This window comes from Echiichthys vipera (assembly GCF_963691815.1).
Source record: "Echiichthys vipera genome assembly, chromosome: 2".
Taxonomy (NCBI): Eukaryota; Metazoa; Chordata; class Actinopteri; order Perciformes; family Trachinidae; genus Echiichthys; species Echiichthys vipera.
In genome coordinates this window covers 7729554-7745286 of record NC_139827.1, presented here as the reverse complement: position 1 = coordinate 7745286, position 15733 = coordinate 7729554, and the positions used below count along the sequence as shown (strand labels likewise).

General features: G+C 40.5%; 2 protein-coding genes across 2 annotated transcripts; one reads left to right on the top strand and one right to left on the bottom strand.

Moving 5' to 3' along the window:
* Window positions 1-894: 894 nt before the first annotated feature.
* Window positions 895-8685, bottom strand: LOC310963793 (cytochrome P450 3A30-like; the record flags this gene model as incomplete). Its single annotated transcript, XM_083936717.1, has 14 exons — window positions 895-1354; window positions 1444-1606; window positions 2441-2599; window positions 3173-3240; window positions 3356-3516; window positions 3607-3814; window positions 4304-4431; window positions 4520-4662; window positions 6071-6159; window positions 6263-6376; window positions 6942-7041; window positions 8027-8079; window positions 8405-8498; window positions 8618-8685. The coding sequence occupies 14 exons, from the start codon at window positions 8683-8685 to the stop codon at window positions 1250-1252; spliced, it is 1653 nt and encodes a 550-aa protein (XP_083792843.1). The 3' UTR covers window positions 895-1249.
* A 706-nt stretch (window positions 8686-9391) lies between these two features.
* LOC310964392 (cytochrome P450 3A40-like) lies at window positions 9392-15450 on the top strand. Its single transcript, XM_083937505.1, has 13 exons — window positions 9392-9526; window positions 9622-9715; window positions 11214-11266; window positions 11440-11539; window positions 11634-11747; window positions 11960-12048; window positions 13015-13163; window positions 13309-13436; window positions 13512-13587; window positions 13682-13842; window positions 14078-14304; window positions 14514-14676; window positions 15283-15450. Exons 1-13 carry the CDS (start codon window positions 9462-9464, stop codon window positions 15370-15372), a joined length of 1509 nt encoding a protein of 502 aa, XP_083793631.1. The 5' UTR covers window positions 9392-9461; the 3' UTR covers window positions 15373-15450.
* Window positions 15451-15733: the final 283 nt, after the last annotated feature.

Genomic DNA, 15733 nt, shown 5'->3' with positions numbered 1-15733 from the left:
ATTAGTCAAACCAATTCTATTTACATGTATGTAGCACTTTTTTACATGCCATAAGGGGCTTTACAATCTGTACAGCATGAACTCTGATCCCTCTGTCCTTCAAACTCACTTCAGATAAGGGAAAAAAGGAGTGCAGCCTCATACAACTGACTGAGTCATCACCTAGATGACTTAAGTACGAGTGCTTGTAGACGGGATAGTCCAATGCATTGCATCATACTGGTGTTTTGTACTTTTCTGGTCATTCATCATGTAGACGTGCTTTGATAAGGTGTTATGCTCTTATTTACTCTTGTATTGCTCCTCTCAAAACCATAAAAGTGTTATGTGGCTCTGTAAATAGCACATGCTAGCACTAGCCTTAACAAAAGCTCAAATAATCAGTGGGTAGATCTCTGGTCCTTTCTGTGCTCCACTCCCCCTGTGGCCTCCTAGATTTCATAGACATGCAAATCAAAACAAGATGTGCATGAAAGTGGATATGCGTTAATGTGACTTGTGATTACCTTTCAAACTAAATTGCACAACAGGCTTCACATATCGCACGTGATGCACAATAGTTCTAGAGATCTGACTGAAAAAATGTATCATGTTTGGTTTATTAGCCCTCTAAAGGCACCACCAGTTCACAGAATGTTTTTAAATCACTGTTTATTGATGATGCAACATATAATTATGATACAATCGTTTAATAAGATATAACAAGAAATATTCATTCAGTGTTCTTGTATCTTCTGGACAACTGCAATTTTCCACCATTTTGATGTCATTCTTAGATAACAGTCAACAAACTTAGAAGAGTACATATTCTGTAACACCTGCTCACTTACGGCATGCCACAAAAGCTTAATAATGACGCGGTTACCATCCTGCTTTGATCTTCATCAGGTCAGAATGTTTAAAAGTATGAGTGTGCAGACGTCACCTTTTCGTCATTGATACTGTTTTCTGATATTATTGCACCTACATATGTATAATTGTGTGTATAATTACTCTCCTTCAACTAGATAACATTTCAGTCACCACCCCAAAAGTATACGCATTAGTGTTTGATTCACAGATTTACATAATTAAGGAAAGTGACGCAGATATAAAGGCATGTTCTTAAATGATTATCACTGTCTATTTGGATTCAAATCAGATACAAACTTCTAAATCAGATATAAAAACTTGTCCTCGTAAACTGTAAGTTGCATCGTCATTTACTAAAATTGCAAACTCAGCCTTGAGGGACGTCTCTCGGTACTTCCTAGTTGGACTCCGTATTTCCCGAGGTGATAGAACGTGGCACCAGCTTTAGTTTGATTGGTTTTAGGGGTCCAAGCAGGCCCTCATAGTGCATCCTCAAAGGGATCTGTGGAGGGGACACATTCACTTAATCAGAAACTTGTCGATGTAAATCTATGTAAATTATGTAAAAGCAATCAAAGCAAAGTAAATCACCTCTGTCTCTTCGCAGACGGAGAAGCTGTAGTTCTGCAAAACCTCCACCAAGGCCAGTTTAACTGCCACCAGAGCAAAGCGCATCCCCACACAGTTCCTCGGCCCGATCCCAAATGGCAGGTAGGTGTACGGGTTGATGCTCTGCTTGTTCTGCTTACTAAATCTTAATACGGTACAGCAAGGAAGAAAATGAAATGTCATTTTTACACATTTTACACACACAAAATAATAAAGAATATTCAAATATATGTAGTTTCACTGGACTATAAATGACTAAAGCATGAATGACTTTCTCAAGATTTACAAAATATATGAAATTACTTAATTTTAGCGGGGCATGCACCAGTCTAAGAGTCTTATAGCTCACTAATAAGAGTGGCCTGAGTCATTATGAAACATTTAAAGCTGTTTGGGTCACTAAAACTATTTGTTCTCAGAAATTCTTAAAAGATCCACTGGTGATTTATTACTTAGAAAGAGACTTGAGAAAAGTTTTAAAGTACACACATACGCAGGACTCACTTAGGCCACATTTCCATTACATTGTTTAGCTCAATTTGACTGGGCTTCAACTTTTGGTACCAGAAGTTTTTCTCTATTTCATTTTCTTTTGCGGATATTACTCCGTTGGTGTAGAACAGATGCTACGTGAAGCCGCACTTGCTGGATCTTTTCATCGGCATTGATGTTTGCACTTGGTTAATTGAGCGGCATAGTGTACGCAAACTGCCATCTCTTAAAATCTGGGGTGAGTGGATAAAAAAATGCAGTAGTTCTTGACAGTAGCTTAAAAATGGCGGTTTTGTGGAGGAGGTCCCGTTTCAAACTAGTGACGATTCTATCCAACCAATCATTGGTGTGCTCGACCAAAATGGTACCCAAAAAAAGTAGCAGCTACTATCCACAACTTTTGCTGATGGAAAAGGACAACTCTGAAAAGGAGTGGGTCAATCATACTGTGAAGTGGAAATGCAGCAACATACACCGCGGCAGCTACCTGTCAGGTCTGAACTCGTCTGGCTCTGGCCACAGCTCAGGGTCGCGGTGCAGAGCGTAGACTGGAATCATAACAAGCATGTCCTTCGGGATTGTGATGCCATTGATCTTGACGGTTTCTTTGGCAATTCGTTCCAGGCGTGCAGCTGGAGGGTAGAGCCTATTCACAAAACAAGACTTTTTAAAAAACTATGTCTTTATCACAGAAATATTCAGTCCCCAAACTTATGAAACACTGTGTTTATGATTTTTGCTATTGTTTCCATGGCTGGGTAGGTTTCAAGCCCTTACTGTACTGGTTTTGTATGTACTCTGAGGAGATGCAATATTGTCTTTTTTCCTCTCTTGACTTGGAGAACATGGTTCTGGGTCCAGTTGTCCACAGCTCTGGGGAAAAGCTGTTTCTCAGCATTTTCGTTCATGTGTATTCATGTCCTGAACCTGACCTGCCTACGGGGAGGGTGGTAAACAGGGTGGTGGGGTGTGATGGGTCTGTCATGACGTTAGAGGCTCGAGTGGATGTCTCTCAGGCTTTGGAGTGGAAATGATCCACTGAGCTTTAACTAATCTGATGCAGGTCCTTCCTGTCTGCCGCAGTGCAACTGGAGTACCTACCTCAGCTGTTTATTTTAAGTGCTGATCAGCAAATATCAACAGGCTAACATGCCAAAGTATGGTGAAGATTACTCGCTAAAAATTGGAAACTTTATCATTGTTAGAAAATGCTCATTACCTCAGAGACTCATTGACGACACTGTCTAGATACTCCATCTGCATCAGAGCTTCATATTGGACCGCACCCTGTAGAGTACAAATCACAGTTACATTAAACGCGTTCATGTTTTTAAAAACATTAGTTTAATCACTGATATAAAATGCAGAAAATGACTCCTGTACTGGAAAATGTCTGCTCTACCTTATTAGGGAACGTGGAGTCTATCTCCTCTTGCAGTCGTTTCATGACTTCAGGATTTAATGCCAAAGTATAGGCCAAGAAAAGGAGAGTGGTAGAACTGGTCTCGTAACCAGCAAACATGAAGATCGTGACTTGAGAAAAGATTTCATGGTCAGTGAGAACTGTTGGGGCAGACAAGGTGCATAGAGAGGGAGAGAGATGAAAGCAGGAGTCACTTTGTTTGATTCAAGCGTAGACGTCAGTGTAATTACCTTTATTCTGCTTATCTTTCTTGGATTCACTGGCAGTCTGGGAGTTGATCATATTTTGAAGGAAATCCCCTGAATTCTGAAAACAGGTCAGGTGATTAGTATGCATGTTCTCGTGATGTGTGTTTCTTCTAACTGGTGTGACTGTTGCTGTTTGTAATGGGTTTTGTTCAGAAATGCCAGATTTCATGGCTTTTTGTTGTTTGGAAGATTATCGCTAAGCTAATGTAAGCTAAGCTAATGTAAGCTAAGGCAACAATACAGCTTCTGTGGCCTTATATATGACGTTAATTATAGCTCTAGTATATCAATAAAGCATTATAGGTGTCACACCGCGGTGAGGACTGTCCTGTCTTTGGGTTTTCTGTCTTGTGAATTTCATGTTTTATTTTGAAAAGTAACTCCTCTCGTTTCAGGTCACTTGCCCTTCCTCTTGTGTCACCGGTCTGACGTCCTCCCCTGATCCATGATTGTTTCCACCAGTGCGCCCGAATAAAACTTTAAAAGTTGAGTTTTAAAGGTCAGTCTTCACCTTGGAAACAGCTTTTCCGTGATGACTGAGCATTTGTCAGGTGTCGAACATCATGGGAGGTGACATTTTTTAGTCAACTATCTGTTAAAAGTTTTTCCCTTGAACTTCTGGAAAATGTCCTTTATCAAAACATTCAGTATATCGCACAGTTGTGTGTTTTGTCCAGACCTGGTGTGAGCTGCTACTGCGCTCTGCTCTGACCTTCTCCAAAACATCTCTAAAGAAAGACGTAGTAGTCTTGGGGAAAAATGAGAAACCCAGCAGCTCCATGAGAGGAAACAATATGGGGAAGCACCCTGAGAAGGAAAACATTTGTAATTTTAGTCACAATACATCAACAGAAAGAAAAGAAAGGTGGGAGGTGTCATGGCGAAGCACTGATACCCAGTAAAATGAAAAGAGGTATGGGCAATCTGAACAGCTTTGATGCATGTGTGATGAGGGGGCTGGAGGGGTTGTTGATTGAGTCTGCATCTACACCGAGTGCACAGCCGGCGATCACGTCCATACTGTAGGATCCAAAGATGCTGGAATACACACATTATATAAATAGCTGAATGATGGTTGAAAGCAGAGCCACAGGTAGGAGATTATATCATGTTTGCTTCACAGTCTGTAGTTAAAGGCACTGCAAAGAAATGCATACGTTCATGTGTCCAGAAGTCATTTCTTAGTCAAAGGAGAGGATGCTGTAATATTACACCCATCTAGGAAACCTTACAGTATAAGCTGTATCCAATATATATAGAAATGTCTGAATTTGAAATACAGATTAGTCTTTGTGTATATTGTAATTTTAATTTACTGTCTGCTGTCTAGGCTGCACGGTGGAGTGGTGGTTAGCAGTGTCGCCTCACAGCAAGAGGGTTTCTGTTCGAATCCCGGCTGGGGTCCTTCTGTTTGGAGTTTGCATGTTCTCCCCGTGTCTGTGTGGGTTTCTCCGGGTTCTCCGGTTTCCTCCCACAGACCAAAGACGTGCCCTTGTTAGGTCAATTGATGTCTCTAAATTGCCTGTAGGTGTGAATGGTTGTCTGTCTCTGTTTGTCTTTATGTGCCCTGTGATTGACTGCCGTCCTGTCCAGGGTGTACACCGCCTCGCCCCTGATGTCAGCTGGGATCGGCTCCAGCCCCCCGTGACCCCGAAAGGGACAAGCAGTTGAAGATGGATGGATGGATGCTGTCTAGTGTTTCAAAGTATAATATCAAGACAAATGAATATAGTATTTAGAGAGAGCCCGATAGTTGACTAGACGACGCGGGTCCAGCTCAGAATAGTCAACCATGTTTTTATTTTTGAACAGCTTTGTTTAATTCAATCTCTAAATCTCATTTCCAGAGATTCTACTTTCACATTATATGGCCATAAAGGTCTGTCACTAATCTAATGCTCTGTCTGACACTAATAAAAAAAACCTTAAAAGAGGGTGGTAAAAAGTGTACACTAGAAAAAAACTAAATATAATGAAAGACATTAAAATAATAGGGTTCTTGGTTTGGCTTTAGAAAAGGAGGTTTTGATTCTGGATGTTTAGGAAGCACCACTGAAAAGGTAGATTTTCAGTCAAACATTTAAAATTGAGTTAAATTTAAAATGTAAAATACTTATTTGTGTTTTAATTTGTAAAAAACAAAATAGAAAATCCCCTTATTCACTCTCTTGACGTGATTTATACCATTTTCATGTCTTTGTGTACGATGCAGCTGTGTGTTAGCTTAGCTTAGCTTAGCACAAAGACTAAAAACAGATTAGGATCAAAGAAAAAGGTAGTCCGGCTTCATCGCAAGGTAACAAATCTGCCAATCAACACCTCTGAAGCTCTCTATTTAACATGTTTGGTTTATGTGTGGCCATCTCTGGTGGTGTTCTGTCATTGACAAAGCTTTGATTTATGTCACATTCAGGAACAACTTATAGTATAGCGTGGTATTACTCACTCTTTCACATTAATAACTTCATTATTTTGCGCCCTGGACTGCAGGCTGGTTGTCAGTTTGTGGGACTGATGTTTCATAACGCTGAACATCTTAGACAAAGGAAAAGATGCAACACAAGTGAACACAAGAACACAAAGGATGAAGATTAAAACATGAAAATCTACCCAAATATGAAAGTTAAAGAACTCTTACCGCTTTTATATTGCCGGAGGTAAAGGAGGGAGTGAGGATGTTACGAATCCGTCTCCATTCATCATCCTCAGCAACATTCACTGCGTCAAAGAGGTCTCCGTTCAGACGCAAGTTCTAATGTGGGGCAGTGGTCAGTACACATGCTGTGGATTTACAACTTTATGCATTTGTGCAACAGTTGTTCATATTAGTACCCTGGACAAAGACTGTACAACTGCAGCTTGTTGCACTTTAAATGACATGAACTTGTGCTGTCTGATGTGGTGATCATGACTGACTTCCTACTTCAAACAGTTCCTTTTGAAGGCAACATTAGTCTGCTTGACTTGGTGGACAACATATTGTAACGGACTGTTCTGACTGTTAATTCAGAATGTGTCACTGTTAGAGTGAATCACTGAGATGTCCCACAGGTCAGTGAAGTGACATGTTGTTTTTAGAGAGGCTGGAAGTCTGTAGTTAAGAAGAGGAGTAAAAACGAGAGTTAAAAGTTAGAAGGTTGTTCTTTGTTGGCGTCGGCTGCGGCCCACGGTAGCCGTGTTCAGCTAGAAAATAAAGCGCATCAAACTGGATAAAGTCTCACTGCTCGATCATTGAGGGACGTTACAATATATTGAATGACTTCACAGCGGGTTTTGTTCTACACTCTTGTTCAGTGTTGATCCTGTGTGTTTCTCACCCTCCGGTTGGTAAAGTAGGTGAAGCACTCCTTCACCAGGATGGTTTTCAGCATGTCGGGGTCCATCACAACCAGCATGGGCCTCCTGAACTCATATGTTCTGGACATTTTCACACATGCACATTTACAATTAGGGCATTCAGTGAAAAGACTCTTGTCAGTGTAGCAGCAGAATATATATTAATAACACTAGGGCTAACACAAGCAATCAAGAGAAATGTTACAAGACTCAAAACATGTCAAACAAACCACATAAAAAGTAAAAACAAACTTTGAAAAGGGTCTGAAAGTTCATCTACTCTTTCTGCCTTATTGAGAAACTGTGGATCTGGCCTTGAGCCTTGACCTGTGAAACAGCACCGTGCATTACGCCATAGACAAACGTCTAAGGGCGCACTCACACTGTCCATCCGTACCGTGCCAAAACAGGTTTTTACGGGTAAAGCCTAGTTCGTTTGACCAGTGTGAGTGCAACCGCACCGCGCCTAGCTGCGGCCAACTTGCCGTCCACGGCCCGTTTGGGAGAGGTGGGCTTTTGTAGAGCGTGTTTGCACATGTACGAACACGAGCGTGCGCACGTGTACGAGCACGAGCATGAGGCCTACGGCGGCTCTGACGTCATTTAATGTGCGCCTGTTCATAGAAGAAAAAAAAGACGGACCATGCGTGGACATTTAACAACAACAACAACAATCGAGGGTGAAAGGTTCACGTTGGTGTGTAAACCACTGGTACTCAATCTTTTTTGCAGACCTGGCCAGGATTTTCACTTTTCTTGGTATTTAGAGAGAGGGGGATGTTTCTGGATGTGGCTTTGCCCGAGTGGGGGTTTCCCCATTTGCCTTCACCCACTTAGTTGTTTTATTATTCGAAATTTTAATTAAGTCTCATTAGTGATCACAAACAGCAGCCAATTGGAAAGCCATTTTGAAGATGCATCATGTAGATTAGATTCAGTCAGTATCGTCAAGCTCGGACATTTTAGGGAAGACTAATAATAAAAAAAAACCTTTCATTAATAATGGATAGCTTGGTGTTAGGCAAAGTTCTTATAGTATACACTTTAAAAAGATTTATAGACTCACCCCCATATTTTCCCAAACTTCTTAGCGTTCTCTCTGTCGTCCAAGTAGTAAACCTGGAAACAGAGAAAACATAAATATCAATAATTACAAAACACAACACTGCCTGTATCCGTAGACTGCATTTATAAATTCAATTTTTTATATATTAACATTTATTTTAAGTGTAATTCTGGTGCAAAAGCATTCCGTGGTCTTTTTTGGGACTTAAATACATCAAATATCCGCCAACACAGTTTTTTTCGTGTATAAAATATATTTATGGAGATATCCGTGAGAGTCGCATACAAAGCAGGGAACATAGGTACAGTCCCAGATAGAAGGGGCACAAATTCATTTTTTAACATACACGATAGCACTACAAACACATAAAATACATACTTCGTGAAGTCTACCGATTGTGCCCCAGTACATATATGGCTTGTGACCTGGGATCCCCAATTTTTCAAATACTCCATGAGTCCATCTGCCATACCTGCGCAGGACAGAAAAGACATTAAATAATGTATTTAGAGTCACGCAGTGTCAGTCAAACACTTTACTTTCACTTTAAACTTAAAAGAAAGAGGCTCCAATATAATTACAATAGTCTACTCATTAGAACTAACTTTGATCCTCACATAACAAATAGGCAGATAAATGTGATCAGTAGCAGAATCCATGTTTCTAAAGAGAAGAAAGGAAGATAGCCCATGGCTGTGTCTGTGTGTTAGGACCTCCTTTCTGCTCTGAACCCTGACTGCACATCCAGGAGGTGTGGCTTCTCTTCCCTTCCTGTTACATAACAACTTTTGCCACTTCACCTCTTTATGCAACAACAATAACAATGATAATGCTTGAGTTTCTGCACAACTGACGATATGCCTGGGCATGTCTTTGTGTGAGCAAAGGTTGTGAATAGGTCTAAATAAACCAGTTTGACAATCTCACACCCGAGAACATAAGTATTCTATGTATATTTAGAAAAAAATGTGTTTAATGGCTTATTTGTGTTTCTATTCTGTCCCCTTATACCAGGAAATGTGAGACATTGAAGTACTTGTGTGTTTATTTGTATTCCTAAAACATTCAAATCACAAATAGGAGATATAAAAGAATAATACTCTAAAAGGAAATTAAAAAAAATATATATTAAAGCTGTTTTAATGACCTTTGCGTGTGCTCTATCTTTTTGAACACGCAATATAATAATTTAGGTCACAAAATTGCAGCATCACAGAGGACGGAGCTAATAAAACATAATAATGCAAAATTATAAATGCTGCTTGGTCACTTTCTGTCAATGATTCACGTAACACTGCTGCCTGCCATTGGCTCAACTCTCACACACTTCCCTTACTCACGCAACAGGTCTGCACTGAAGGAGATGAAAGACTCATGATTTGAGGCTTTAGTGGAGCTGCTGCTGCCATTGAGAGAAGAGAGCAAACGTGCAGAGATGGGCTTCTTTTTCTCCACTGAGACATGGACCCTCCTGGTGGCTCTGATCACACTGATCTTTGCGTAAGTGTGTTAAGAATATTTGTCCCAGTTATTTGTACAGTGGTTTGCTGCATGACAAAAATCACTCACACCTCTGTTTTGATTTGATATCGCAGGTATGTCTGCTGGCAATTTGGAACATTTAAGAAAATGGGCATTCCTGGTCCAAGACCAATCCCATTTTTCGGGACTATGCTGGCGTATAGAAAGGTTGGTAATCCGTAACTTTCTCTGAAGCAACACCGTAGATCTATAACAGAGTGTGCATGCTCAGCAAGGCCGTATAGTGAATACCTGTGAAAGTACGTTAGGTCTGAAAAGTGGAGGCATAATGTTGAGGGAAACAGCCCTGATGATCTCAAATGCCTCTGTAGTTATTTATGATAAAGTTAAAACATCATCCATAACGTAGATGTAGAGAGACTACCCATTAATGTGCTATAATTTTGTTTTTTCACATATTCGAAATAAACTATCTAAACTAAAAGCTGAACAGATAATGTGTCACTGCTGTAAGAGTCGTTAAAAAAGTCTTGTTTGGGTAAACTGACAGAAAAATGACATTTGAAAAATCTGTTCACTCAGGATAATCCTCTGACCATGTTAAGGACTGTTTCAGTAAGAAAACGCAGAAACCAGAAATATTTGGTAGATCATTATTTCTATTAGATATTAGATATAATTATTAGATACAATTATTTCTATGAGTCACAGGTTTAAACTTATTAGGAAAGAGGGGATTACTGTAATAGCCTTTTTGGAGTTTCATTTCTTTATGCATAAAAGAGGAAGTTATTACATTTTGACAATAAAAGTCCCATTTTTACTATTTTGTTCCCATTCTGTGAAGGTTTTCGTTGCCACTGAGTGCACAAGACTGTTGCTCATTGGGGAATTGTTGGGTCTATGTAAACCATAAATAAGTCATAAAGTGCGGTCTTTACCGACTCCATATGAAATAACTTTTGTTTCGAATTGGCACTGTAAATAAAACTGAATGGAAGTGAATTGAATCTGTCAGCGTTGAACACGCAGCAGCTCCAGTTCTGGTTCTGTATCCTTCAGCATTTAACATTATTATTGTTGACGATTTACATATTTAAGTTTACTTGTTCACGCTGCCAACACGTAAGTCTGAATTTGTGTTCAAAAGTAATGTTTTGAATTGTGTTTGTGTACAGGTTTTTGTTTATTTCATTTAAAATTGCACTGGGTCTGAGAGGACTGTAATTTCATTTTTTGCATTCGTATGTCATACATATTGCAATTTTTGACAATAAAACTGACTTGACTTGACTTGACTTTATTGCTGTTTTGTTTAATGTTTATTATTATTTTTCATGTATAATCTTTGTGTTAGTTTAATGTTTTTACATGTCTGAAATAAAGAGATAGAAAGAAATTGTATCTCCGCCATCTTAGAGGGAACTGAGGATTTAAGAAAAGTCATTCAAGTCACTGTGCCTCAGTGGATCGCCCTCCATTTGAGAGATTGGCAGTTCGATCCCCAGCTCCCTCGGTCAAGGAGTTGAAGTGTTCTTGGGCAAAACACTGAACCCCGAATTGCTCCCCGTGCTGCGTGTGTGAATGTGGCGTGAATTGTTAGATTGTATGGTATGAAGATGTCCACTGCCATCTGTGTGAATGCCTGTGTGAACGGCTGAAAAGTCCATTTACCATAATTTCTACATTATTTTTTTGTACCAAGGGATTCATCAACTTTGATGAAGAATGCTTTAAGAAATATGGGAAAACATGGGGGTAAGTGTACATTTGTGTTTCTGCATGCATATAAGAATGATACAATTGTTGCTTTTCTCTTCATAAAGTATCTCTGTTTATAGTGTATACCTGTTTAACAATGTATATTTGTGTGTGACTGCATAAATATCTCATCTTCTGTTCATATTATTTTCTATTCTTATCACATTTAGCATTTTTGATGGCCGTCAGCCCGTGCTGTGCATCACAGATCCTGCCATGATTAAAACTGTTCTGATAAAGGAGTGTTACTCTCTCTTCACCAACCGCAGAGTACGCACTCGTCCAATATAACACATCCCATCGCTCACGGTGGTAGCTTGAACCGTCCTCATCATCGGCATGTGTCTTCCTAACTCTGTTACAGAACTTCCGTCTGAACGGGCAACTGTACGATGCCGTGTCCATCGCTGAGGATGACCAGTGGAAGAGGATCCGCAGTGTCCTCTCTCCTTCCTTCACATCAGGAAGACTGAAAGAGGTTCAGCCCCCTCCTGCCCTTTATTACATGTTACACAGGATATTTATTTTTTTAGCTCACAGGGTTTGAAGGTTAGAGGGATTTTAAGACGCCTAAAGAGGTGCAAGCATTCAGCATTTCACAGGAAAACAGCAGACGCTAGTCAGTCAGAACAACATAATTATGTGGTTCTTTATCCCTTTTATCATCTTGTCTCCCTGTCTGCACCTCAGATGTTTTCCATAATGAAGAACCACTCTGCTAACCTGATCAACAGCATGAAAAAGAAAGCAGACAAGGACGAGCCCTTAGAGCTGAAGGAGTAAGACACTCAATACTCCAACATATTCCATTCATTTAGTATTACAGCAAATATAGGACTCTTTTTAAAGGGGCTGTACTCAACATTCAGAAAATAAGTATAGCAGCAAACCAATATGTAAAGTAAAGTTTATTCTCCCTCTTTGTGTGTTGTAATCCAAGTTTCTTGGTCAGGACTCGTGTTCATGTGAGTGCTGTGTGAGTCAGTATCAGATGCTGAGGACAGCGACAAAGCATCAATATTTTACGAGGTGGGGAGTGGTCTTTGAGAGCCGTGTGATGACAATCCTAGCTAAATCCAGTAATTTCCTGTATTTGGAATAGAGCCCCTGTAAAAAGGAAAGTTGTTGGGCGCCCAGTTGCTCACCTGGTAGAGCGGTCGCCCCATATTCAGAGGCTAAGTCCTAGCCACAGTTGCCCAGGTTCGACTTTAAACTTGAGCCTGTTTCCTATCAACCCTCCGCTGTACTTTCAAATAAAGGCATAAGAAGACAAAAAATAATCTTTAAAAACAAAAAAAGGACAGTTATGATTTTTTGAAGTGTAGTTGAATGAGGTACTTATCCGTAGTCTGTGTATCAGGGAGGAGTCCTGACACACAAACTAGGCTGAGCAGCCTACTCCTGCGGATGGGGGGTAGCAGAGAAACATATTTAAGCCACCTAAACAAAATCAATATTAGTGTGTGTTATAGTGTATGCTATATTTAGAATATTTTCACCACTTTACCGTGCTGTCAGACAGCCCTAACACCAAAGTCGCACAACAGCAAAAACAAACTAACCTAGCGAGGCAGTGGTAGACCAGCCACCCCTGTGTTCTGCAAGGTGATGGAAGTCTGGTGGGTTTTCAGAAGAGCATAGATGAGATGAGAGTGGAAGTACCTCATACAACTGCACTTCAGAGTGTCAAGCTATCCCTTTAAGCATGAAACTATGAGGTCATTTCTGATGTGTTTGTTCGTTAGGTTCTTTGGACCCTACAGTATGGATGTAGTAACCAGCACGGCCTTCAGTGTCGACATAGACTCGCTCAACAACTCCTCAGACCCTTTTGTCACTAACATCAAGAAGATGCTGAAGTTTGACCTTTTCAACCCACTCTTCCTCATTGTTGGTACATAATCATTTTGCATCTATAAAATACAGCTATTTATAATTTTATCCTTCACGTTACCGGTAAACCAAGAGTATTGTGCACATTTACAGTCACTGTCTGTCCTGTGTCCTTGATAAATGTGTGGCTTTCTGCTTTATTCCAGCTTTTTTCCCCTTTATGGGACCTGTTTTGGAGAAGATGGAGTTTTCCTTTTTCCCTAGTTCTGTCACAGACTTCTTCTACGCTGCACTGCAGAAGATCAAGTCTAATCGACAGCACAGCAAGGAAAAGGTAAGACTGTCTGTGCATGTGTGTAAATCTATATTTGTATCAATCAAAGCTATTCACATATATGTCTGCTTCTAGAGTCGAGTGGATTTCCTTCAGCTGATGATTGACTCCCAGAAAAACAATGACCTCATTAAAGGGGAACAGAATAAAGGTGACACACACACACACACACACGCACAGCCACATACAGTATCTACATCTAAAAGCATGTTATTCTACATCATATCTACTTTCTATTTTCCCAGGTTTAAGTGATCATGAGATTCTTTCACAAGCAATGATTTTCCTCTTTGCTGGCTACGAAACGAGCAGCAGCTCCCTCACTTTCTTGGCTTACAATCTGGCGAGAAACCCTCATGTCATGAAACGGCTGCAGGAGGAGATCGACTCCACCTTCCCTAACAAGGTGTGTTGGGAGTGAGGAGTGGACAGCGTTAGAGGAAGCAGAAAAAAGGATGAATATAAGGCCACTTTCATTGGTTTTTGGCCACTTTGGCCCGGCTAACCGATTCCCCCGTGTACTAGACAGACGTGAGAGTGGTATCAAAGGAAGTAACTGTGTTTTCAACCTCCTTCAACCCCCAGTGTCCCTTCAGAGCTTGTTTCAGGTCATGTTGACGTGTGTCTGTGTGTTTGTGTAGGCTCCTGTTGAGTACCAGGCTCTAATGCAGATGGAGTATCTTGACAGCGTCGTCAACGAGTCTCTCCGCTTGTACCCCATTGCCCCACGTCTGGAGCGTGTGGCCAAGGCGACTGTGGAGATAAATGGCCTTGTGATTCCAAAAGATATGATTGTCATGGTACCCACGTGGCCCCTGCACCGAGACCCTGAGCTGTGGCCCGAGCCGGAGGAGTTCAAACCAGAGAGGTACAGAAAAAGAGAATTGGGTTCAGGAAAACAACCACAGCAAAGGACCTGAGCTCTGCAGGGCTTTGCTTCATTTCTGTTATTGATGAATGTGTGTGTGTGTGTGTGTGTGTGTGTGTGTGTGTGTGTGTGTGTGTGTGTGTGTGTGTGTGTGTGTGTGTGTGTGTGTGTGTGTGTGTGTGTGTGTGTGTGTGTGTGTGTACCCTCAGGTTCAGCAAGGAAAACAAGGAGACTATTGATCCGTACACCTACATGCCTTTCGGGGCAGGACCAAGGAACTGCATCGGGATGCGATTTGCTCTGGTGATGATGAAACTAGCGATGGTGGAGATCCTGCAAGGGCACAGCTTCTCTGTGTGTAAGGAGACCGAGGTGAGACCACAGACATTCATCTTTACACTGCTTGCTATTGACTTTTAAATGGTGATTGAGTAATGACTTTTATGGCGTGGGAGTAATAATGTCCAAATTTGATTTATTGCTAGTTTGATTGGATACTGAGAGTTACATAAGACAAAGATAGCCAGTCGTGAGTATTGTAAAGGTCTCTCTGTTCAAAGATCAAAATCCACTACCTGACACTTTGCACACTTAATAGGCTGTCTGCTGTTTTTTTGTTTCATGCATTGCTGTTTTTTTACTTTCCCTTTATTCACCAATGACATGTAAACGTTACAGGCATAACACGTACAAATGCATTAATTTACATCGCATAAGAGGACACTTAGGTAACAGCATGGGAAAGAAAAATAAATAAATAAGAGAGAACAAAAAGAAAAGCAAGAAGGAGAGCGGAAAAGAAAATGAATAAGACGCAGTGGTGGAGCTGTTTGGGTTTGAATGCATCTCTGTTGTGTTTTTCAGGATGGGTTAAGGTTAGTGTTATTAATTATTTTTGTTCACACATGTATGTATGTATGTTTCATTCATTGTTGACTTTGTTTACCCCTCTTCTTCTCTTTACACGTGATATTCCAGATCCCCTTAGAGATGGACATCCAGGGGCTGCTGATGCCAAAGCGACCGATCAAACTGAAGCTGGTGCCGCGCTCCGAACCCTCAAACTAAAAAAACAGCAATAACAAAATAAAGGATAATCATTTTTAACGAGGTTGTTCACAGACCTGGGTTAAATAAACATGTTCATGTTTATCACGGTGGACCTCTGGATCAGTTTCTTCTCTCCTTTTGCTTCATGCACACTGTCCCCGTGTTTATTTTATTTTTACTGGTATTTACATTTAAAACTACGGAGTGCGGTTATAAACTCACTTTGTTGGGGAGAAATACATTCTTGTATTACATTTGCAAAGATCCCAAAAGATATAGATGTAGAAAAACAGAAAATCTGAATCAGAATAAGAATCAGAAAACCTTTAATGTCCCGCAGACGGGGAAATTCTTTTGTCACAGCAGCAACAGAATATGA